Source organism: Salmo salar, chromosome 09 (assembly GCF_965601325.2).
Source record: "Salmo salar chromosome 09, fSalSal1, whole genome shotgun sequence".
Lineage (NCBI taxonomy): Eukaryota > Metazoa > Chordata > Actinopteri > Salmoniformes > Salmonidae > Salmo > Salmo salar.
In genome coordinates, this window is record NC_138299.1 from 144238747 (window position 1) to 144261827 (window position 23081).

The 23081-nt window shown below is 43.4% G+C and overlaps 1 protein-coding gene across 1 annotated transcript in view; it reads left to right on the plus strand.

Moving 5' to 3' along the window:
• LOC106613063 (chloride channel protein 2) overlaps window positions 1–23081 on the plus strand; it is a 106181-nt gene that overhangs the window by 19800 nt on the left and 63300 nt on the right. Inside the window, exons 4-12 of the mRNA XM_014214947.3 lie at window positions 4318–4446; window positions 4556–4689; window positions 6343–6420; window positions 7350–7428; window positions 8059–8184; window positions 18265–18349; window positions 19954–20055; window positions 20918–21002; window positions 22797–22952. Coding sequence (XP_014070422.2) covers window positions 4318–4446; window positions 4556–4689; window positions 6343–6420; window positions 7350–7428; window positions 8059–8184; window positions 18265–18349; window positions 19954–20055; window positions 20918–21002; window positions 22797–22952 — 974 coding nt within the window. The remainder of the gene's footprint in view (window positions 1–4317; window positions 4447–4555; window positions 4690–6342; window positions 6421–7349; window positions 7429–8058; window positions 8185–18264; window positions 18350–19953; window positions 20056–20917; window positions 21003–22796; window positions 22953–23081) is intronic.

Sequence of the window (23081 nt, forward strand, 5' to 3'; positions counted from 1 at the left end):
TCCTTAAAGAGGTGGGGTTTCAGGTGTCTCCGGAAGGTGGTGATTGACTCTGGTGTCCTGGCGTCGTGAGGGAGCTTGTTCCACCATTGGGGTGCCAGAGTAGCGAACAGTTTTGACTGGGCTGAGCGGGAACTGTGCTTCCGCAGAGGTAGGGAGGCGAGCAGGCCAGAGGTGGATGAACGCAGTGCCCTTCTTTGGGTGTCGGGACTGATCAGAGCCTGAAGGTACGGAGGTGCCGTTCCCCTCACAGCTCCGTAGGCAAGCACCATGGTCTTGTAGCAGATGCGAGCTTCAACTGGAAGCCAGTGGAGTGTGCGGAGGAGTGGGGTGACGTGAGAGAACTTGGGAAGGTTGAACACCAGACGGGCTGCGGCGTTCTGGATGAGTTGTAGGGGTTTGATGGCACAGGCAGGGAGCCCCGCCAACAGCGAGTTGCAGTAATCCAGACGGGAGATGACAAGTGCCTGGATTAGGACCTGCGCCGCTTCCTGTGTGAGGCAGGGTCGTACTCTGCGAATGTTGTAGAGCATGAACCTACAGGATCGGGTCACCGCCTTGATGTTAGCGGAGAACGACAGGGTGTTGTCCAGGGTCACGCCAAGGCTCTTAGCACTCTGGGAGGAGGACACAATGGAGTTGTCAACCGTGATGGCGAGATCATGGAACGGGCAGTCCTTCCCCGGGAGGAAGAGCAGCTCCGTCTTGCCGAGGTTCAGCTTGAGGTGGTGATCCGTCATCCACACTGATATGTCTGCCAGACATGCAGAGATGCGATTCGCCACCTGGTTATCAGAAGGGGGAAAGGAGAAGATTAATTGTGTGTCGTCTGCATAGCAATGATAGGAGAGACCATGTGAGGATATGACAGAGCCAAGTGACTTGGTGTATAGCGAGAATAGGAGAGGGCCTAGAACTGAGCCCTGGGGGACACCAGTGGTGAGAGCACGTGGTGCGGAGACGGATTCTCGCCACGCCACCTGGTAGGAGCGACCTGTCAGGTAGGACGCAATCCAAGAGTGAGCCGCGCCGGAGAGGGTGGAGAGGAGGATCTGATGGTTCACAGTATCAAAGGCAGCAAATAGGTCTAGAAGGATGATAGCAGAGGAGAGAGAGTTAGCTTTAGCAGTGCGGAGAGCCTCCGTGACACAGGGAAGAGCAGTCTCAGTTGAATGACCAGTCTTGAAACCTGACTGATTTGGATCAAGAAGGTCATTCTGAGAGAGATAGCAAGAGAGCTGGCCAAGGACGGCACGCTCAAGAGTTTTGGAGAGGAAAGAAAGAAGGGATACTGGTCTGTAGTTGTTGACATCGGAGGGATCGAGTGTAGGTTTTTTGAGAAGGAGTGCAACTCTCGCTCTCTTGAAGACGGAAGGGACGTAGCCAGCGGTCAAGGATGAGTTGATGAGCGAGGTGAGGTAAGGGAGAAGGTCTCCGGAAATGGTCTGGAGAAGAGAGAAGGGGATAGTGTCAAGCGGGCAGGTTGTTGGGCGGCCGGCCGTCACAAGTCGTAAGATTTCATCTGGAGAGAGAGGGAAGAAAGAGGTCAAAGCATAGGGTAGGGCAATGTGAGCAGGACCAGCGGTGTCGTTTGACTTAACAAACGAGGATCGGATGTCGTCAACCTTCTTTTCAAAATGGTTGACAAAGTCGTCCGCAGAGAGGGAGGAGGGGGGGAGGATTCAGGAGGGAGGAGAAGGGGGCAAAGAGCTTCCTAGGGTTAGAGGCAGATGCTTGGAATTTAGAGTGGTAGAAAGTGGCTTTAGCAGCAGAAACAGAGGAAGAAAATGTGGAGAGGAGGGAGTGAAAAGATGCCAGGTCCGCAGGGAGGCTAGTTTTCCTCCATTTCCGCTCGGCTGCCCGGAGCCCTGTTCTGTGAGCTCGCAATGAGTCGTCAAGCCACGGAGCAGGAGGGGAGGACCGAGCCGGCCGGGAGGATAGGTGACATAGACAGTCAAAGGATGCAGAAAGGGATGAGAGGAGGGTTGAGGAGGCAGAATCAGGAGATTGGTTGGAGAAGGATTGAGCAGAGGGAAGAGATGATAGGATGGAAGAGGAGAGAGTAGCAGGAGAGAGAGAGCAAAGGTTGCGAAGGCGCAATACCATCTAGTAGGGGCAGAGTGAGTAGTGTTGGAGGAGAGCGAGAGGGAAAAGGATACAAGGTAGTGGTCGGAGATTTGGAGGGGAGTTGCAGTGAGATTGGAAGAAGAACAGCATCGAGTAAAGATGAGGTCAAGCGTATTGCCTGCCTTGTGAGTAGGGGGGGACGGTGAGAGGGTGAGGCCAAAAGAGGAGAGGAGTGGAAAGAAGGAGGCAGAGAGAAATGAGTCAAAGGTAGACGTGGGGAGGTTAAAGTCACCCAGAATTGTGAGGGGTGAGCCATCCTCAGGAAAGGAATTTATCAAGGCGTCAAGCTCATTGATGAACTCTCCAAGGGAACCTGGAGGGCGATAAATGATAAGGATGTTAAGCTTGAATGGGCTAGTGATTGTGTCAGCATGGAATTCAAAGGAGGAGATAGACAGATGGGTCAGGGGAGAAAGAGAGAATGTCCACTTGGGAGAGATGAGGATTCCAGTCCCGCCACCCCGCTGACCAGAAGCTCTCGGGGTATGCGAGAACACGTGGTCAGACGAGGAGAGAGCAGTAGGAGTAGCAGTGTTTTCTGTGGAGTCCATGTTTCCGTCAGCGCCAAGAAGTCGAGGAACTGGAGGGTAGCATAGGCTGAGATGCACTCTGCCTTGTTGGCCGCAGACCGGCAGTTCCAGAGGCTGCCGGAGACCTGGAACTCCACGTGGGTCGTGCACGCTGGGACCACCAGGTTAGAGTGACAGCGGCCATGTGGTGTGAAGCGTTTGTGTGGCCTGTGCAGAGAGGAGAGAACAGGGATAGACAGACACATAGTTGACAGGCTACAGGAGAGGCTACGCTAATGCAAAGGAGATTGGAAAGAAAATTAACTAAACAACTGGGGAAGCGAGAGAGCAGGGCCTCCCTCACTCGCCATTTGCTGAAACACTCAAATATAACTATTCCAACTTCCACTTAGAAATTATAATTGATGTAAACTACAGTGGTTCAATGTGTCCAGGAATATGCTCAAACTTAGTTTATTCAGCTAGATAACTTGGTATAGTATTCTTCCGTGAAACCCACCCAGTGCACCGTATCCTATGACGTCGTAGCCAACTAGCATGCTAGCATCCAATAACACACGGTTAGCACCAATACTTGGTTACAACAAACTACCAATGGATCATTCGTGTCCGTGTCTAGTTCCTTTCATAACGCAGAAGTAATTAAACGTTGGCTAGCTAACACAAAGTCAGTCCTGCTAGCTACACAAGTGGACTACTCAACTCGAAAGCTTACGTTGCAAAAATCTTATTGACTAAAAAACAATTGTTGGAAAAATTACTTGTGTCATACACACAGTAGATGTCCTAACCGACTTGCCAAAACTATAGTTTGTTAACAAGAAATTTGTGGAGTGGTTGAAAAATGAGTTTTAATGACTCCAACCTAAGTGTATGTAAACTTCCGACTTCAACTGTACATACAACTAATAAAACTTGAAACACTGTTCCTCTGTCTGAATCATTTAATCTGACACATCTCCTGCATGCAGCTAAAGAAGACATTAAGCCACACTAAGATAATCTCAGACACTGTGGTTCACACACACACACCCGTCAAACCAGGGTGTGTGTGTGTGTGTGTGTTCATGATGATCTGCAGTGCAAATTGCTGTCTCCCTGAGCTGCATGCAGGTGTGTGTGTGTGTGTGTGTGTGTGTGTGTGTGTTTTTCTGCCATTAGAAATCCCTCCTCTGATTTTATTTATCGTGTTATCAGTCAAACAGACATTTACACACATTGCTGCATTATTGTGTGTGTGTGCCAAGGGGGAGACTGATGCACGTGGAGAAAGTGAAGAGAGAGTAATCTAGAAGCAAGACGCTCATATAGACAAATCCTCTTATTCCCTTTCTCCACACACATGCGCACACACATGCACACACACACAGGCACACACACATTTTTGATCTCTCCCTGTAAAGCATTCCTTTTAGGGAGAGGAGTCCTGCGTGTTCTACTGTTGTTGAGGTACTCATAAGTAATCCTTCTTTCTGTCTCAGTTGAAGCATGACTTGGATGTACTTTTACTTTATGACTGACATCAAGTTGATATTGGTGTGTGTGTGTGTGTGTGTGTGTGTGTGTGTGTGTGTGTGTGTGTGTGTGTGTGTGTGTGTGTGTGTGTGTGTGTGTGTGTGTGTGTGTGTGTGTGTGTGGTGTGTGTGTGTGTGTGTGTCCACAGCACAGAAGTGGATGTTTGTGAACCTGGAGAGTAATGTGTTTCTCCAGTACCTGGCCTGGGTCACCTACCCTGTGGTGCTCATCACCTTCTCAGCTGGCTTCACACAGATACTGGCCCCACAGGCCGTAGGTAAGACACACAATCACACAATCTCACAATCTCACCCACACACACATACTACACACACATACTGACCATAGCATACCCACACTAACCCTCTCTCCCCCTCCCCCTCTAGGTTCAGGTATCCCAGAGATTAAGACCATTCTGAGGGGTGTAGTGCTGAAAGAATGCCTCACCTTTAAAACCTTTGTGGCCAAAGTCATCGGCCTCACCTCTGCCCTCGGCAGTGGCATGCCTCTGGGCAAGGAGGTAACACACGCACTCTCTACACACAGTACACACACACACACACACACACACACACACACACACACACACACACACACACACACACACACACACACACACACACACACACACACACTCTGTAAACATTCTTCTCACCTCACACAGTCCTCATACACACGCATACACACACATATAGACGCATACACACACGTCCTCTTCTCACAGTCAGGCTTGTGTGAGTTTGGGTAGTTGTCACTTGTTGCTGACAGTACAGTACTGTTATGCAGACACACACTCCATTTGACAGCCAGCAGACGCAACCTGGCATGAAGACTCCTAAAATCAATCAATATATCTGTGATTCATAGGACAAGGGGTTCTTACAGTGAAGCACACAGAGGGTTGTGGTTACACATGTCCTGTGTCCCTGTCATACAGCCACACACGTTGCACTCAGGCCACCCTGTTGGTCACAGTGGAGAGGGAGGACAGGGGAGGGGGATAAGGAGGGAGGAGAGGAGAGGGGGATGAATGAGGGTGGAGAGGAGAGGAGGATGAAGGAGGGTGGATTGGAGAGGAGAGGGGATTGGAGAGGAGAGGGGGATGAAGGAGGGTGGATTGGAGAGGAGAGGGGGATGAAGGAGGGTGGATTGGAAAGGAGAGGGGGATGAAGGAGGATGGAGAGGAGACGGGGGGTGGAAGAGGGAAAGAAAATGAGATCATTGTAATCTTGAAAGACCTGAGATTAGTCAATGATACACTGGAGGAGAGGAGATTTATAGGAACACACTGAGGAGGGTGTTTGTGTACACACATGTTTCTGAGAAGAGTGTGTGTCTGTGTGTGTGTACATGTGAGATGTGTGTGCGAGTGTTAATTATACTGTATGAGACAGTGAATGCATTAAACCAATTGCATTCACAGGTGAGCCTGCTGTCCTGAGAGGGATATAATGATGATGCTTGGGTTAAATTACCATTTTTTTAAATGACAGGACACATAGGGTGACTCCTCCCCCAGCTTCTCTCCCTCTAGACAATAACACTGCAGCTCCATTTAAAGTTTCCTACTCCACTCTGCTCTGTTGTGGCATAAATGACAGATGCCCAGCAGTGACTTCAGCAGCAGGGTTCAGGCTATGACTGAGTGTTGAAACAGGGAGGGAAACATTTTTACATTTGATATTTTAGTGATTTATCAGACGCTCTTATTCAGGGTGACTTGCAGTAAGCAGTGAGTGCATACATTTTGGAAAGAAAAAGACTGGAGACCTCTCTCCTTTCAGAGAGTTTGAAAAGTGGAGAGAGAGAGGTCATGAGTGAGTGTAAAAACAGGGAGTGAAACAGAGGTAAAGAAAGAAAGTCTGGACACCTTTCCTCCTCTCTGAGAGTTAAAGAAAGTGGAGAAAGAGAGGGAGAGGGAGAGAGAGAAAGAGGCTAGTTGTATTGGGGAGAAGTGTTGCTTCTCAACACCAGGATTAGGTTAGTCTCCTGGAGGGTTTTAAACCTCTGGACTACATGGACCCTTTTGGCAAAATGTGACTTGTTTTTATTCCGGCGTGAGTGAAACTGAAGTTTAAGTGTGATGTGGTTTTCTTTAAGTATGTAACAAATCTTTTTTTTATACCCAGTGTTTTAAGAAATAATTCACAAGTCATTCTCTCTTCCTCTCTAGAGTCCGTTTGTTCACATTGCCAGTCTTGGTGCTTCACTTCTCTGCAAGTTCATGTCTCTGTTTGGAGGAATCTATGAGGTAAACTACACCTGTACACACACACGTTACCACATTGTTACCAATATGTTCTTAATAAGCTTTCAACACTATACATGCCTCTGTCAGTATTTCACTTCCATACCCTAACCTCACAACTAAACCACAGTACATCGTCCGTCCGTCTCCCCTTAATCTTTTCCTTCTCTCCCTCGGCTCCCTCTCGCCTCTCTCCTTCTCTCATCCTCTCTCTCTTCCCCCTCCTCTCTGTGTTGTATCTGTACTGTATATGAATATGCCGCATTTTATGGCTTTTGTTTGCGCTTCCACATGAATTACTCTTCCATCCATGCATTTGTTCATTCAAATATTACCTACAAAGTAATCATGTTTAGGAATAAACACTTTAGCGCTCTTGCAAAGCTAAAGAAATATAAATGCTTACTTTATTTGTCCTGGTAGTTGGAGAAGGATTCTTCATATTTCCTTGTTGTGACAGGCAAACGGAGGTGCGTTGGAGAGCGCAATGTTTTAACTGTTCATACCAACCTGTTGGTGTGAAATTGTATATTCCATGGTGAAATGCATTATCCCAATTTTCCCCTGTCACAACAGCTGTGACAGGTATAGGTTGGGCTATACTTGCTGCAGTGCATGCTAATTGCGAACAGGCATTACTGAGGCCTGCCCTGGGGGAGGTCAGTGGGCTGACTTATTGATTTAAATCCAGTTGATATTGCTCTTCGTCCTGTTGATTATTTTGTAAATAATGTAGTAGCTTACTTTTTGTGCTTATTTATTCCCCATTTTTGCTCATAAAAGCCCTGACCTTGTGCAGAAAAACGTAGCATCATTGTCTGCCTCCTTCCACACTACTAGGCCTACATCCATCCGGACAACAGCCTACCTCACAGGCTGTGTGTGTGTGTGTGTCTGTAAATGTGAACACACCTCTCCCTATGTACTTACAGAATGAGTCGAGGAACATGGAGCTGTTGTCAGTTGCCTGTGCTGTGGGGGTGAGCTGTGTTTTCGCTGCCCCTGTAGGAGGTGAGTGACACCAACATAACACTCACTGACTGATACACTGGCTGGGTCAGAGATTGTAAGGTTTACAATTAGCAGTTGATGTTACTCTTCAATAACACAGACCCCAAAGCATATCAGGCGGAGAAAAATAGGTTTATTCAAAGAGGACAAATCATAGATGTTATGCTGAGAGGTAGATGTTCATTCTCCCCTGTCCTCATTGATTCTCTCCACAGAACAAAGGGACAGGATGTAGTTTTATAACCCAGCCCTAGCCTGTGGTTGACCAATTAGAATTCCTTGCAATAAAACTGAGCCAATGGCCAAATAACAAGTATCTTATTTCAGGCTCAATGCCTAGACAAATTCCTCCCATGTCTCTGACCCATTGATCAATAATTCCCTATTACAGAAAAAACACTTTTTCCATAGTCCTCTCTTGACCTTTAGTGCTCTTGACCTTTAGTCCTCTTCGTTGTGTATTTATCTTGGAAATAGTCTTACACCCGTCACTCCCCTGATTGGGGCATAGTTACTAATAATCTTCCTGTGTGTTTCTAAGTAATGTGTGTGTGTGTGTGTGTGTGTGTGTGTGTGTGTGTGTGTGTGTGTGTGTGTGTGTGTGTGTGTGCCTATGCGTGTGTGTGTCAGGTTTGCTGTTCAGTATTGAGGCAATGTCTACGTTCTTCACTGTGAGGAACTACTGGAGAGGGTTCTTCGCTGCTACCGTCACTGCCTTCATGTACAGAGTCCTGGCCGTGTGGAACAGAGACGAGGGTAAGACATGTTTACATGTGTACCCAGCAAACTGGGAGCATTCCCAGAACATTAACTTATGTTATAGTTAGGGTTTTATCGAACATTAGGATGAGAACATCCTAAAAACATTCCAATAATGTTTTTGATAACCAAATGTTGTTTTTTAAGGTGTTTTAAATTTATTATACTTGGAATTTTCTCATAACGTTCACTAAAATGTTGTGCACAACATCTGTAACAACCACTGCAGAACATTCCCCAAACATTCTCATTAGGTTTCCAGGTACAATGTACAAGTACTTTTAAAACATAGTGCCACAACAAAATGTGAGTGCAATAGAAATGGTTCTGAGAATATATTACGTGAACGTTCTGCTAATGTTGATGAAGATTTGATCAAAAACACGCGTAACAACAAGCAGGGAATATTCCCACTATGCTTTCATGAAGTTACGGTGAGACATTATGACATGATTATTCCAATAACGTTTCCTAAACATTCTTCAGCAATCATGTCTGCATTCAATGAAATTAGTTCTGAGAAAACATTACTGGAATATTTCACTAACATTAATGGATATCCGAGACACCTATCCAGGCATAGCATCTTAATTTGACCAGTTTCTCACAGCAGGAAAATAATCTTGCAGCAACAGGAAATGTGCATTAATAAGTGGATTATAATTAATGGACATTTTTGTATGGGTTGATACATTTTTCATTAGGGAAAATCAAGTCTGATATTTTAAAGAAGAAACTTTAGAATCATTTTTAAACCTACAGTATTCTTTCCAAAATGTTCAGTCAATGTTGAGGGAGACATTACTACTAACACCTATAACAACAAACAAGAAACATTCCTGGAATATTCAGTTAATGTTGAGGGAGAAATTACTACTAACATCTATAACAACAAACAAGAAATATTCCTGGAATATTCAGTTAATGTTGAGGGAGACATTACTACTAAATCCTATAGCAACAAACAAGAAACATTCCCGTGAGACTCTTATAAAATTATTCTGTAAGGTTATGACATGATGATCCAGAATTGTTCTAAAAACAAACTTCAACGATAATGGAAGTATTTCTTAAAGCATTGCTACAATGTTCTGCAGTGCATTCGTAAGGTATTCAGACCCCTTGACTTTTTACCCATTTTGTTAGGTTACAGCCTTAAAAAAAAATCAGCATCAATCTACTGTACACACAATACCCCATAATGACGAAAACAAAACGCTGTTTTTAGACATTTTTGCAAATGTATAACAAATAAAAAACTGAAATATTACATTTACATAAGTAAATTCAGACCCTTTCCTCAGTAGTTTGGCAGCGATTACAGCCTTATTTATTTGGGGAGTCGCTGCACAGCTATATTCGATTGGTTTCAAGTCTGGGCTCTGGTTGGGCCACTCAAGGACATTCAGAGACTTGTCCCAAAGCTACTCCTGCGTTGTCTTGGCTGTTTGCTTAGGGTTGTTGTCCTGTTGGAAGGTGAACCTTCGCTCCAGTCTGAGGTCCTGAGCACTCTGGAGCAAGTTTTCATCAACGATCTCTCTGTACTTTGCTCTGTTCATCTTTCCCTTGATCCTGACTAGTCTCCCAGTTCCTGCCGCTGAAAAACATCCCCACAGCATGATGCTGCCACCACCATGCTTCACTGTTGGGATGGTGCCACGGTTTCCTCCAGACGTGACGCTTAGCATTCAGGCCAAAGAGTTCAATCTTGGTTTCATCAGACCAGAGAATCTTGTTTCTCATGGTCAGAGAGTCTTTGGTTGACTTTTAGCAAACTCCAAGCGGGCTGTCATGTGCCTTTTACTAAGGAGTGGCTTCCAATTGGCCACTCTACCATAAAGGCCTGATTGGTTGGGTGCTGCAGAGATGGTGGTCATTTTGGAAGGTTCTCCCATCTCCACAGAGGAACTCTGGAGATCTGTCATAGTGACCATCGGGTTCTTGGTCACCTCCCTAACCAAGGCACATTATATTGATGTATAATGTAAAATTATTATATGAAGTTGCAAAACTTTTAAAGAAATGGCATTTCAATCTTCGTTAATCATTATATTTTATTAGGATATTATCCAAAGAATGGTAATCAAATCACATTTTATTTGTCACATGCGCCGAATTAAACATGTGTAGTCTTTACCATAGAATGTTTACTTAAGATCCCTTTCCCAACAATGCAGAGTTAAAAAGTAAGAACATTTGCAGATAAAAATGTAAAATATTAACACAATAAATAACAATAACTTGGCTATATACAAGGAGTACCGGTACCAAGTGAATGTGCAGGGGTACGAGGTAGTTGACATAATATGTACATGTAGGTAGGGGTAAAAGTGACTAGGCAATCAGGATAGATAATAAACAAGGCAACAATAAACATGTCTTCCCCCATGAATGATGCCGTGCCCCCCTTGGGCCAATCAGTGTAATTTAGTAAATTATGGAGCTCTATGGCAAGACGCATTATTCACCCCAGTTTTGTCCAAAATCAGGCCAGTTGTTTCTGAGATATCTCGTGTGACTAATTTACAGTGGATTACTATAGCGCCCCCTCTTGGGCCAATTAGTGTAATATTGTAAATGCAGGATCTCTATGGCAAGATGCATCATTCACCCAAGTTTCGTCAGTATCGGGTCAGTGGTGTCTGAGATATAGCGTGGTTTAGTTAGACTCATATCCCTGAGCATGTGTGCCAAATGTCATCATTCTGAGTCAAATAGATCAAGAGATGTGCCCGTTATAGCACCACCATGAATGCTCTTGCATAAGTTGAGTCTTGACAATGTTTGCAACGTGTACCAAATTTAGTTACAATACGAATATCCTTGACTGATTTATATGCACCGGGCCGGCCGGCCCGCCCGTTAGGCAGGATTATGGTGGCAGCTTGACGAAGATGGCATTTTCCGAGTTAAACTGACCAAGCAGCACCTCCAACAACACATAACACCTCATAATTTTTCCCAAAACAATGACAATTTCTCTCAACCAGTGGCATATGGGCTTTTTAGGTGAGCACTGATGCCATACTGTGATAAGCAGTGGCCACTTTGTCAAAGGCAAGGGCACAAAATATTTTGCTCGTCCATTCCCAGCGTGCCTCTCCAGGGTGCTGTTGGAGAGACTCATCGCTGCGGCGCTCCACCAACTTTCCGTCAAAAAATAATCAAACATAAATCATGTAGCAGATATAGCCTATGAAAGAGAAAAGAGTATGCAGCCTTTTATGTAGCCTACAGGCAGGAGATAAAATGTATGACAATGTAATGAGACAGACACTTTTTACATCATACACGTTTCTTCCATCATATAGCCTAACCTAAATGACGCAAATAGCCAAACCTAAATGGCGCCCAATCAAATAAAAGATGTGCTGACATGTTAAACACCATATCCTAAAAACAGTACAGAAAAGTAAAGTAAAATGGACCATATGCTGTCTGCTGTCCAGGAGTTTTACCCCATGGGCTAAATTGTCATGATCAGTGTTTTAAAGTTTGTATTCATCCCATTTTTGATGAGCTGATCATAGGGAGAAAGAAAAAAGGCGTACTTCTGAATTTCCCGGTGTGTAAACATTGCAAATAGGCTGAGGATAACTCTTGATAAAGTTGTGTAGCTGATATTCAGAGCTTAAATAGCCAAATTGATTAGTCACAGGAATCAGAACTAATAAAGCCAATGCAACTGCCTGTTTTATAAACGTTAGTCCTACAACATAGATTCATAAAATTCTATTGCGGCCGACACTATAGGCTAGACCCCAGTAAGCACAGACCAACGCCAATGTCTTTTTCTGGTCCTTTCTGGACAGTCCGTTTTTTTTTTTGTGTTTTACAAACGGTAGGTCTACCAGATGGATGGGCATTCATAAAATTCCATTGCGGGACGACACTGTAAGCTGCACCCCAGTAAGCACGGACTGACACCAATGTCTTTTGGGCATCTTTTTTTGGTCCAGTCCAGACCAGCCTTGATTTCTGACATAGATTTTTGGTCCGGTGAAGGCCAAATCTGAACCAATCATAAACGTTTATGTTTGGTTCAGATTTGGTCGGGTCTGGACCAGCCTTGATTGGTTCAATAAATGACCTAATTTCAACTTTCATTCCGAACTGGAAATGAACCTTCAACATCTGGAAAACTGTATTTTCAACATCTGGAAAATATGTTTTTTCTACATTCGGAAAGAATGCCTGTTCAACTTTCATTAAGAATTGAAAATGAGCCTGATTTCAACGACCAGAAAATACATATTTTCAACGTCTGAAAAATACGCATTTTCAACATCAGGAAAATACGTATTTTTCAACATCTGAAAAATACGTATTTTCACCTTTCACAGATTCTAAAATGAACCTAACTTCAACTTCTGGAAAATACATATTTTTGATGTTTTTTCAATGTCAATTTGCTTACTAGGACTTTTCTAGTTTTGTGGGGAATAGGAGGAAGGCGTCAATTTTCTTCTCTCACCTAGTGCAGCAGAACGGCCAGGACTGGACCTGTATGTGTATTTATGTGACCGCCCCCGCTCCCAACCACAGCATGAAAAATGCTGAACGTGCCGCAATGATCTCTGTCGGAACCCACAGTGATGCAGCCAGTCAAGATGCTCTCAATGGTGCAGCTGTATAACCTTTTGAGGATCTGAGGGGCCAAGACAAATCATTTCAACCTTATGAGGGGGAATAGGCGCTCTTGTGTTTAGTCCTTGGGGATGTGGAAACTGAGGATCTTGAAGCCCTCGACCCGCTCCACTACAGCCCCGTCGATGTGGATGGGGGCGTGCTCGCCCCATCTGTTTCCTGTAGTCCACAATCAGCTCCTTTGTCTTGCTGACATTGAGGGAGAGGTTGTAGTAGTAGTACAGTAGTAGTAGTAGTATGTGTCTTAGAACATATGCGCATCTATGTACATCTCACCACAGTCTGCCAGGCAGTAATTTTACATGATTTCTGAAATTAAGTTTGTAGGGAAAATAAATATAAAAACATCCCAACAGTGGCCAGTGTATTAGGTACACGAAAATGGTTCACTCCTCCTACAGACGTGGCCGTGGCATGTAGGCAGACAGGCATCGATGCATTCAGTTACTGTTCGATTGAGCATTAGAATGGGCAAAACGAGTAACCTAAGCAACTTTCAGGGTGGTATGATCGTCGGTGCCAGGTTGGCCTGCTGGGCTTTTCTAGTCTGACAACGTATAGGGTTTATAGAGAATGGTGCGACAAACAAAAAACATACAGTCAGCGGCAGTCCTGGCGGTGAAAACAGATCGTTAATGAGCGGTCGAAGGAGAATGGCAAGAATTGTGCAAGCTAACAGGCTACAAACTAGAGGTCGACCGATTATGATTTTTCAACGCCGATACCGATTATTGGAGGACCAAAAACCGCCGATGACGATTAATCGGACAACTTTTTATTTATTTATTTGTAATAATGACAATTACAACAATACTGAATGAACACTTATTTTAACTTAATATAATACATCAATGAAATCAATTTAGCCTCAAATAAATAATGAAACATGTTCAATTTGGTTTAAATAATGCAAAAACAAAGTGTTGGAGAAGAAAGTAAAAATGCAATATGTGCCATGTAAAAAAGCTAAGGTTTAAGTTCCTTGCTCAGAACATGAGAACATATGAAAGCTGGTGGTTCCTTTTAACATGAGTGTTCAATATTCCCAGGTAAGAAGTTTTAGGTTGTAGTTATTATAGGAATTATAGGACTATTTCTCTCTATACGATTTGTATTTCATATACCTTTGACTATTGGATGTTCTTATAGGCACTTTAGTATTGCCAGTGTAACAGTATAGCTTCCGTCCCTCTCCTCGCTCCTACCTGGGCTCGAACCAGGAACACATCGACAACAGCCACCCTCGAAGCAGCGTTACCCATGCAGAGCAAGGGGAACAACTACTCCAAGTCTCAGAGCAAGTGACGTTTGAAACACTATTAGCACGCACCCAGCTAACTAGCTAGCCATTTCACATCGGTTACACCAGCCTAATCTTGGGAGTTGATAGGCTTGAAGTCATAAACAGCGCAATGCTTGAAGCATTGCGAAGAGCTGCTGGCAAAATGCACGAAAGTGCTGTTTGAATGAATGCTTACGAGCCTGCTGGTGCCTACCACCGCTCAGTCAGACTGCTCTATCAAATCATAGACTTAATTATAATATAATAAACACACAGAAATACGAGCCTTAGGTCATTAATATTGTCGATTCCGGAAATTATCATCTCGAAAACATATTTTTTTTTTTTTGTGAAATACGGAACCGTTCCATATTTTATCTAACGGGTGGCATCCCTAAGTCTAAATATTCCTGTTACATTGCACAACCTTCAATGTTATGTCATAATTACGTAACATTCTGGCAAATTAGTTCGCAACGAGCCAGGCGGCCCAAACTGTTGCATATACCCTGACTCTGCTTGCAATGAACGCAAGAGAAGTGACACAAAAACGAATCCCCGAATTCCCCCTGAACAAGGCAGTTAACCCCCGTTCCTAGGCTGTCATTGAAAATAAGAATGTGTTCTTAATCTGACTTGCATAGTTAAATAAAGGTGTAAAAAAAAAAATATGATATTATTATTATTATTATATATTTTTTTTCAATTGGTAAATCGGTGGCCAAAAATACCGATTACCGATTGTTATGAAAACTTGAAATCGGCCCTAATTAATCGGCCATTCCGATTAATCGGTCGACCTCTACTACAAACTGTCAAATAACAGCGCATTACAACAGTGGTGTGCAGAACGGCATCTCGGAACGCAAAACTCGACGATCCTCGTCGACCACACCGGGTTCCACTCCTCATCCGCCCAGTCCCCTCACCAACACACAAGACGGAACACCGCAATCCCAGTTCCTATTGCATCATGCTGATGTCAGAGTCAGGATTTGACGTAAGTAGCATGAGTCCATGACCCCATCCTGCCACAGGCTGGTGGTGGTGTACTGGTGTGGGGAATGTTTTCCTGGCACAGGTTAGGTCCCTTGATACCAATTAAGCAACATTTCCATGTCCTGAAGAATTCAGTTTGTTCTGGAGGCAAGGAGGTTCTGACCCGGTACTAGATGGGTGTACCTAATAAATTAACCACTGAGTGTATAAAGAAGATTGGTAGAGTAAGAAATAATAGAGGATCATTTTTTCCTAGATTTAGTTATCCTCTCTTTTGCAAAGTCAAAGACCACAGCCTGGAAGTCACAGAGTAAAAGTGTAAACAGCTTCATATTGGTGTCAGTCCCATCCCAGTGGCGCAGTGGATTCATTCAAGGGTTAACACTCAAAATCTCCCAGGTTCGATCTCCGCTTGAGACTATCAACAACATACAGAAAAGCTATGTTTGTACAATACATGTTTAATAAATTGTCATGTGATTCCACTAATGTTCTCAACAGTAAGATAACACTGACACATGAAAGAAACCTCAATGGACTTAAAAAAACGGTAATTTATCATTCTGGGAACATAGAAAGAACATTGAGGGAATGTTTTGTGCACCCTGATGCAAACATTGTAAGTATGCCGTCACAACTGGACATATTTTGTGTTTAGGGAACCTATCTCTCATCATATCCCCACAATGTTCCCAAAACCTAAATAAATGTTTTAGGGACTTTTAAAGAACATACAAAATGTGTTATCGGAACATTCTTGCAACATCAGGCAAGTGTTTTTTCAACCTAATAGAAACATTGTAATCATCAGCACAACTGGACAGTTTTTGTGTTTTGGGAACATATCTCTTGTCATGTCCTTGCAATGTTACCACAACCTAAAGAAATGTGTAAGGAACTTTTAAAGAAAAGAAATGTGGTTCCTGTAACATCAGGTGAATATTTTTTGCACCTTAAAATAAATATGATATAATCATCTTCACAACAGGACAGTTTTTTTGTTTTTATTTTTGGAACATATGTGACCGACTGCCTTGATTCGGTCTTATGTAGCAACATTTGAAATTGTGTTTTTTACATTGGATAAAAGCAGAGACACAGAGATACAAAATGGTATATCAAGCACTGCATTTGAGGAACAGTGTGAAAGCTATTCTGCTTTTAAAGTTGATAGACTTTTGAGATAATGGCTAATAATAATAATTGAATGTTTTGGTACGTACTGGAGAGCTCTTCTTTGTCTACACTCATTCAGCATCGTTCACACCCTCTTTATCTTTAGCTCCACCAATCTCTTTAAGGGTTGATCCAAACGTTCTGTCCTAACAACAGCAGTCAAGCACCCAAGTTAACTGGCTAACAGTTGTTGCAGTGAAATTCTATTAAAATGGGCACTTGCACAGTGGAGTCTTTTGTTAAGAGATGTAGCTAGCTAGCTAAACATTGAACCATAATCACAACTCATGACGTTACTACCCTGCATGAATCTGCAGGTAGCTAACCAACCAGGTTCAATGTTAGTTAGCTAACATTAGGCTATAACAAGCAAAGCAAATGGCTCTGAGATACAACTAATAAGATCATACACGTAACATTAGCTAGCGAGCCAGCCAGCCAGCTAACGTTAGCTAGCTAGCTAACAGTACACTTTAACGTGAAATGAAAATACTTTGTCAAAATTAGAAATGTGTAATATCTGAAAATGTAGCTAGACTTTCTTACCCGTCTGAAATCGGAGTAGATAGCCAGAGCGAATTTACTGGCTACGTCTATCAGTGGTTGTCGCGGTGACATTCTATTGAAATGGATACTTGCATAGTGGAGTCTTTTGTTAAGACATGTAGCTAGCTAGCTAGCCAAACAATGAACCATAATCCCAACTCATGACATTGCTACCCTACATGAATCTGCAGGTAGCTAACCAACCAGGATCAATGTTAGCTAGCTAACATTAGGCTATAACTAGCCAAGCTAATGCCTCTGAGATACGAATAAAAAGATCATACACATAACGTTACCTAGCTAGCTAACAGTACACTTTAACTTGAAATGAAAATGACTTTGTCAAAATTAGAACATGTAATATCTGAAAATGAATATCTTACACGTATACATCATGGTTGGATGTTTCTCCCTGTCACGGGTGCCATGGTTGCCCTTAGTTTGAAGATGTAATCCGGAGACAGGTGTTTTCTCCATCTCCTTAGCTATCATATTCTAATTCCACTGATTTCAAGACTCGGTCCTCCAGAAAGTGGAGAGCAACACTTATGCAGCTCTACTAAGCAATATATTTTTTTAAAAGCCACGTTAGACAAGATTACCTACACATACTAACCAGCTCAAATAGACAGAAGTGTGCTATATGGCAGACCAATCCGAACTCATCTCTCAGCATGTCCAGCCCACTCATTATCTCAGCAATCATGGCTAGCAGGAAGGTTGCTTGCTTTTTCTGTGGCTCAACCAACTAGGCTCTGTGGCTAAAACACATTTTGATTAAAAAAAAGGTTACGTTAAAATGGCTCTCGTGTGAAGTAGTGACCCGCAACATACGCCTAGTTTCCTGAAACGGGTCACATATCTTTTGTGATGTCCCCACAATGTCCCCACCAGACTGTTACCACAACCTAATGAAACATTCTGGAAACCTTTAAAGAACAGACTATATGTGTTCTGGTAACATCCTTGCAATGTCAGGCTAATGGTTTATACGAACATTGTATAATCATCAGCACAACTGGACAGTCTTTGTGTTATGAGAACATTTTCCACAACATAATAAATGTTCTGGGAACTTTCACAGAACCAATTTTGGTTTGCTGTGTATACTGTATATTGCCTTAATAAAACATTAAGGTAAGGTCTGTACTGTATTTAGCCCAGTGTTTCCCAAAATTAGACCTCGGGACCACAAGGGGTGCATGTTTAGTTTTTTGACCTAGCACTACACAGCTGATTCAAATAATCACAGCTTGATGATTAGTTGATTATTTGAATCAGCTGTGTAGTGCTGGGGCAAAAACCAAAACGTGCACCCAGGGGGGCCACAGGACTGAGTTTGGGAAACACTGATATAGCCCTTTAAAAACATTTTGATAACGATTAATCACTCCATTTCTCTCTCTCTATCCCTCCCTCCTACACAGTGACCATCACAGCTCTGTTGCCAACCAATTTCCGTCAGGACTTCCCCTTTGACCTCCAGGAGCTCCCAGCCTTCGCTGTCCTTGGGTGAGTCTAAGTTGTCCTCAATTATCCAGTGAGCTCTCCGTTGCCTCTGTTAGCCAGAGACCCATCTGAGGAGTGGAGCTTTGACTCACAATCAAGCAAAACAGCAGTCTTATCACACTTCTATAGGGAGAGAGATAGAGAGAGAGAGTGTTTGTGTGTGTGATGCACGCCCCTGTAGGTGTGTATTTCGGTAACCTCTCCCTCGCCAATGCCTTGCTGTCTTTTTGGAAAGTAGGTCAGTGATTCAGTCAACTCGGACAGAGAGAGAGATAGGGAGAGAGAGTGAAATATCATCTATTCATTATTTATTCAGGAGTATTTGACATATTTATTATGCAGGAACATTAATTTATGAGCATTCATATACAGTAATTGGCTGTAACTGAGGGGGAACTTTGAGCTGGGTGATATGAACAAAATCCATATCGTGATAAATGTAGCTATTTGCTTGATAACAGTAAATACAACAACAAACAAAAAAGTGAATGTTTTTGGGGCAGGGCTTTAGACACATTTTTTCCAGTGTCATGTAGGACAACAGAGATGGTAGCCTATGATTAAAAAAGTCACCTATTTCATCTAACATATCCAGGGAATGCATGATTGATATTTTGATGTGTAACCTGATTTATTTTTGGCTATATAGCCATGTAGGCTAATTGATTAATCTATCAGTAAATATAGGTTAATGTCCTAAAAAAAACTTTCCAGTTTGATGTAGACCATTTCTATTCACTGAAAATGGCGTGTTCTGCTCTGCGAGCACATCAAAACCATACTACGGCCTGCACTGATCAATGGTCATACAGTGCATTCGGAAAGTATTCAGACCCCTTGACCCCTTTCCAAATCATGCCCAATCAATTGATTTTACCACAGGTGGACTCCAATGAAGTTGTAGAAACATCTCAAGGATGATCAATGGAAACAGGTTACACCTGAGCTCAATTTCGAGTCTCATAGCAAAGGGTCTGAATATTTATCTAAATAAAGTATTTATGTTTTTATTTTTAATACGTTTGCAGAAATGTCTAAAAACCTGTTTTTGCGTTATCATTATGGGCAATTGTGTGTAGATTGATGAGGATAATTTTTTATTTTATCAATTTTAAAATGTGGAAAAAGTCAAGGGGTCTGAATACTTTCCGAATGCACTGTATACTTGTACATCTCTCTCTCCTCGCATAATGGGGTCAGGGAGTGAGAGTCTCCCACAGCAGTCGACAGCGAAACGGGACAGGCAGATACTTTCATAGCAGGAATCAACACAATGTATAGGCTATTACTATTGACCAAATAGAACAATCTACAGGAACGATGTGTAGCAAAGTCACTGAACATGCGAGTGTCAGTAATTTTCAATTCGTCATCCCAGCTCTAGGCTCTGCTACCACTTAGTTCTGGTGGCTGGAGAAACTCTGTCTCTCTGTCCTACTGTAACTTCCACAAAGTGGACACATACTGGGTACTTACTTAAAACACAAGCTTATATAAACTGGTCTCTCTCTCTCTTTCTACACCCGTCTTTTTCTCCTTTTAATCTCTCCCTCTCCCTGTCCCTCCTCCCTCCCCACTCCTCCCTTCCCCCTCTTCTCTCGCCACAGTATTGCCAGTGGTTTTGGCGGAGCGTTGTTTGTCTGCCTGAACAGACAGATAGTCCAGTTAATCAGGAACCAGAAGACCATCAAAAAGTTCCTCATGAAGAAGTAAGTCATCAACATCAGACAGTGGCCCCTACTGGGTCCTAGAGAGAGTACCTGTATCCCAGTGTCCACACACACACACACACACACACACACACACACACACACACACACACACACACACACACACACACACACACACACACACACACACACACACACACACACACACACACACACACACACACACACACACACACACACAGATTTAGCTCCAGTGATGCAGATCTCTCCACAGCAGAGATAAATGAAGACATTCATCTTGACAAGTGTTTATTAATGAATGATGTCTACTCATCTCCCTACCAGACTGATGAATTAACAATCCTTAGACTTCTAAATTAACGTAATGTTCTGTATATCACTCAGCCATGTGAAGGGTTTGTGGACAGTTTGACTAAACATCCTCTCTGCTCTCCCTCTTATCCTCCCTCCCTTCTCTTCTCTCACCCTCCCTCTCTCTTTCCTCTCACCCTCCCTCCCTTCTCTTCTCTCACCCTCCCTCCCTCTCTCTTTCCTCTCACCCTCCCACCCTTCTCTTCTCTCACCCTCCCTCCCTCCCTCTCTCTCCCTTCCCTCCCTCCCTTCTCTTCTCTCACCCTCCCTCCCTCTCTCTCTCCTCTCCCTCTCACCCTCCCTCCCTTCTCTTCTCTTCTCTCACCCTCCCTCCCTCTCTCTCTCTCTCCCTCCCTCCCTCCCTCCCCTCCCTCCCTCCCTCCCCTCCCTCCCTCCCTCCCTCCCTCCCTCCCTCCCTCCCTCCCTCTCCTCTCACCATCCCTCCCTTCTCTTCTCTCACCCTCCCTCTCTCTCTCCTCTGCCTCTCCCCCTCCCTCCCTCCCTCCCTCCCTCCCTCCCTCCCTCCCAGGCGTCTGCTGTACCCAGCCCTGGTCACTCTGCTTGTGTCTACGCTTACATTTCCCCCCGGCTTCGGACAGTTCATGGCAGCCAAGGTTAGTTTAGTTCCACTGTTCCAAACCATGGCCAGTGGGTTTTTGTGGATAACACAGGTGAAATCAGAGGAGAGTTGATAGTTAGGAACACAGATAAGTACTGTTGTTCTTTGTGTCTATTGGTTATGTGTGTGTGTGTGTGTGTGTGTGTGTGTGTGTGTGTGTGTGTGTGTGTGTGTGTGTGTGTGTGTGTGTGTGTGTGTGTGTGTGTGTGGTTTAGGGTGACTAATGTAGATGCCTCTCTGTTTAAATTCCTCTCATCTGGGAAATTAAAACAATTAACAGCAGAAAATTCAGCGGCTCCTCCGGCCTAACACACACATACATACAATCACACATTTACATAGCGGCACAGTCTCTCCCTCCATCTCATTTTTTTCTTCCTATGTCTTCCTGCCTCCCTACCCCCCCTCCTTCCCTCTCTCTGTAATGAGAGGGGGAGTGAAACTCTTGGTGTAGTTCTGTTGTTGATGCTAGGGATGTGACAAATAGATTTAGTTTCTTAACGTTTAAACTGCAATTTTTCTTTGTGCTTAAACAATAAAAAAATCATTAAGATTAGAAAAAAATTGTAAAAAATAAATAAATACAATTCCATGTACAGATAAATAGTTAAACAGTTAGATTAAACAACTCCTTTGTAAGATAAATGTTTTAAATTGAAACATGTATGGAAACAGGTGAATTAACACTTCTCAGTTAGCAAGCTCAAGCAAGCTAAAACCCACATGGTAGCAAAAACTAACTAGCAGAAATTGTTAAAAGCTAGAAAAATGTAACACTTTGCTGGAGGCTACTATTTACTAGTTAACAAAAAATCATGTATGTCATATAAAAAATATTCACCCCACCCAGTATTGTAATCAAAACGAGAAAGCACGTAGTTCTTGGCTCAGACAGTGTAGTAGTGTGGGCTCAATAGCATCTCTGTAAGGATCTATGTGTAGCTGGTGCAGAGGAGTCAGGCGCAGGACAGCAGAGATTAGTAAATAAAAGTAACTTTACTCAAAGTCATCAAAATACAAGAGAATAACCAAGCCCACAATACGGACCACAATACAACAAACAATCACTCACAAACAAACATGGGGAACAGAGGGTTAAATAATAAACAGGTAATTGGGTGAGTGAAACCAGGTGTGTAAGACTAAGACAAAACAAATGGAAAATGAAAAGTGGATCGGCGATGGCTAGAAGGCCGGTGACGTCGACCGCCAAACGCTGCCCGAACAAGGAGAGGGACCGACTTCGGCGGAAGTCGTGACAATCTCATTAGTGTGCAAGATCTTGAGAATCAGCTATACATGTGATGGAAGAGTGCACTGTGCATGCAGAGGGTTGCAATTCCATTGAATTGGTGAAAGTTTAACCAACATATGACACAAGACCTAGAATTGCCTTGTGTATCCCACAATAAGTTCACTGTTACAAGCTAACGTTTTTGATGAATTTAAGCAAAATTCCCCAAATTCCCAGGCTTAACTTCCCATGGAAAATTTCTGGAAAAATTCTGGAAATTTACCAGAAAGTGTATGATCCTTTGCAACCCTATCCCCTAGCACCTACCCCATGACACTTCATGTAGATTGGGATAGTACTAAGCTTCTCCTTGCCCTCTGAAAGGAATATTTCTTGCTGTGTTGCTTATACCTATCCAATCCTTTCATATCTGCTTCAATGCTTTGGGTAGGAGCTAGGGACCAATATGGGATATATAAAAAATTACATAAATGCCTGCTGGCTTTAGCCCTCCATCTGTCTGATATGATGTCACTTCCTGTTTCCCCCATGCAGCTGACCCAGATGGAGTCCCTGGAGACGTTGCTGGACAACCACACGTGGTCCAAGCAGGGCATACCCGAGGAGTTTGACAGCAACAGCCACTCCCAGGCCTGGAAACACCCCCAGGTCAACGTCTTCGTCACCCTCACCCTCTTTGTTGTCATGAAGGTAGGCACACAGGAGCCTAACCTTTCTCCTGTTAGTGGTCTTGAAGGAAAGGAGTTAAAGAAACAATTTGATCATCCAAAACTGCTTAAAAGTCCTGTCCTGTCCTCTTGTCCCCTCCCTCTCTCCTCC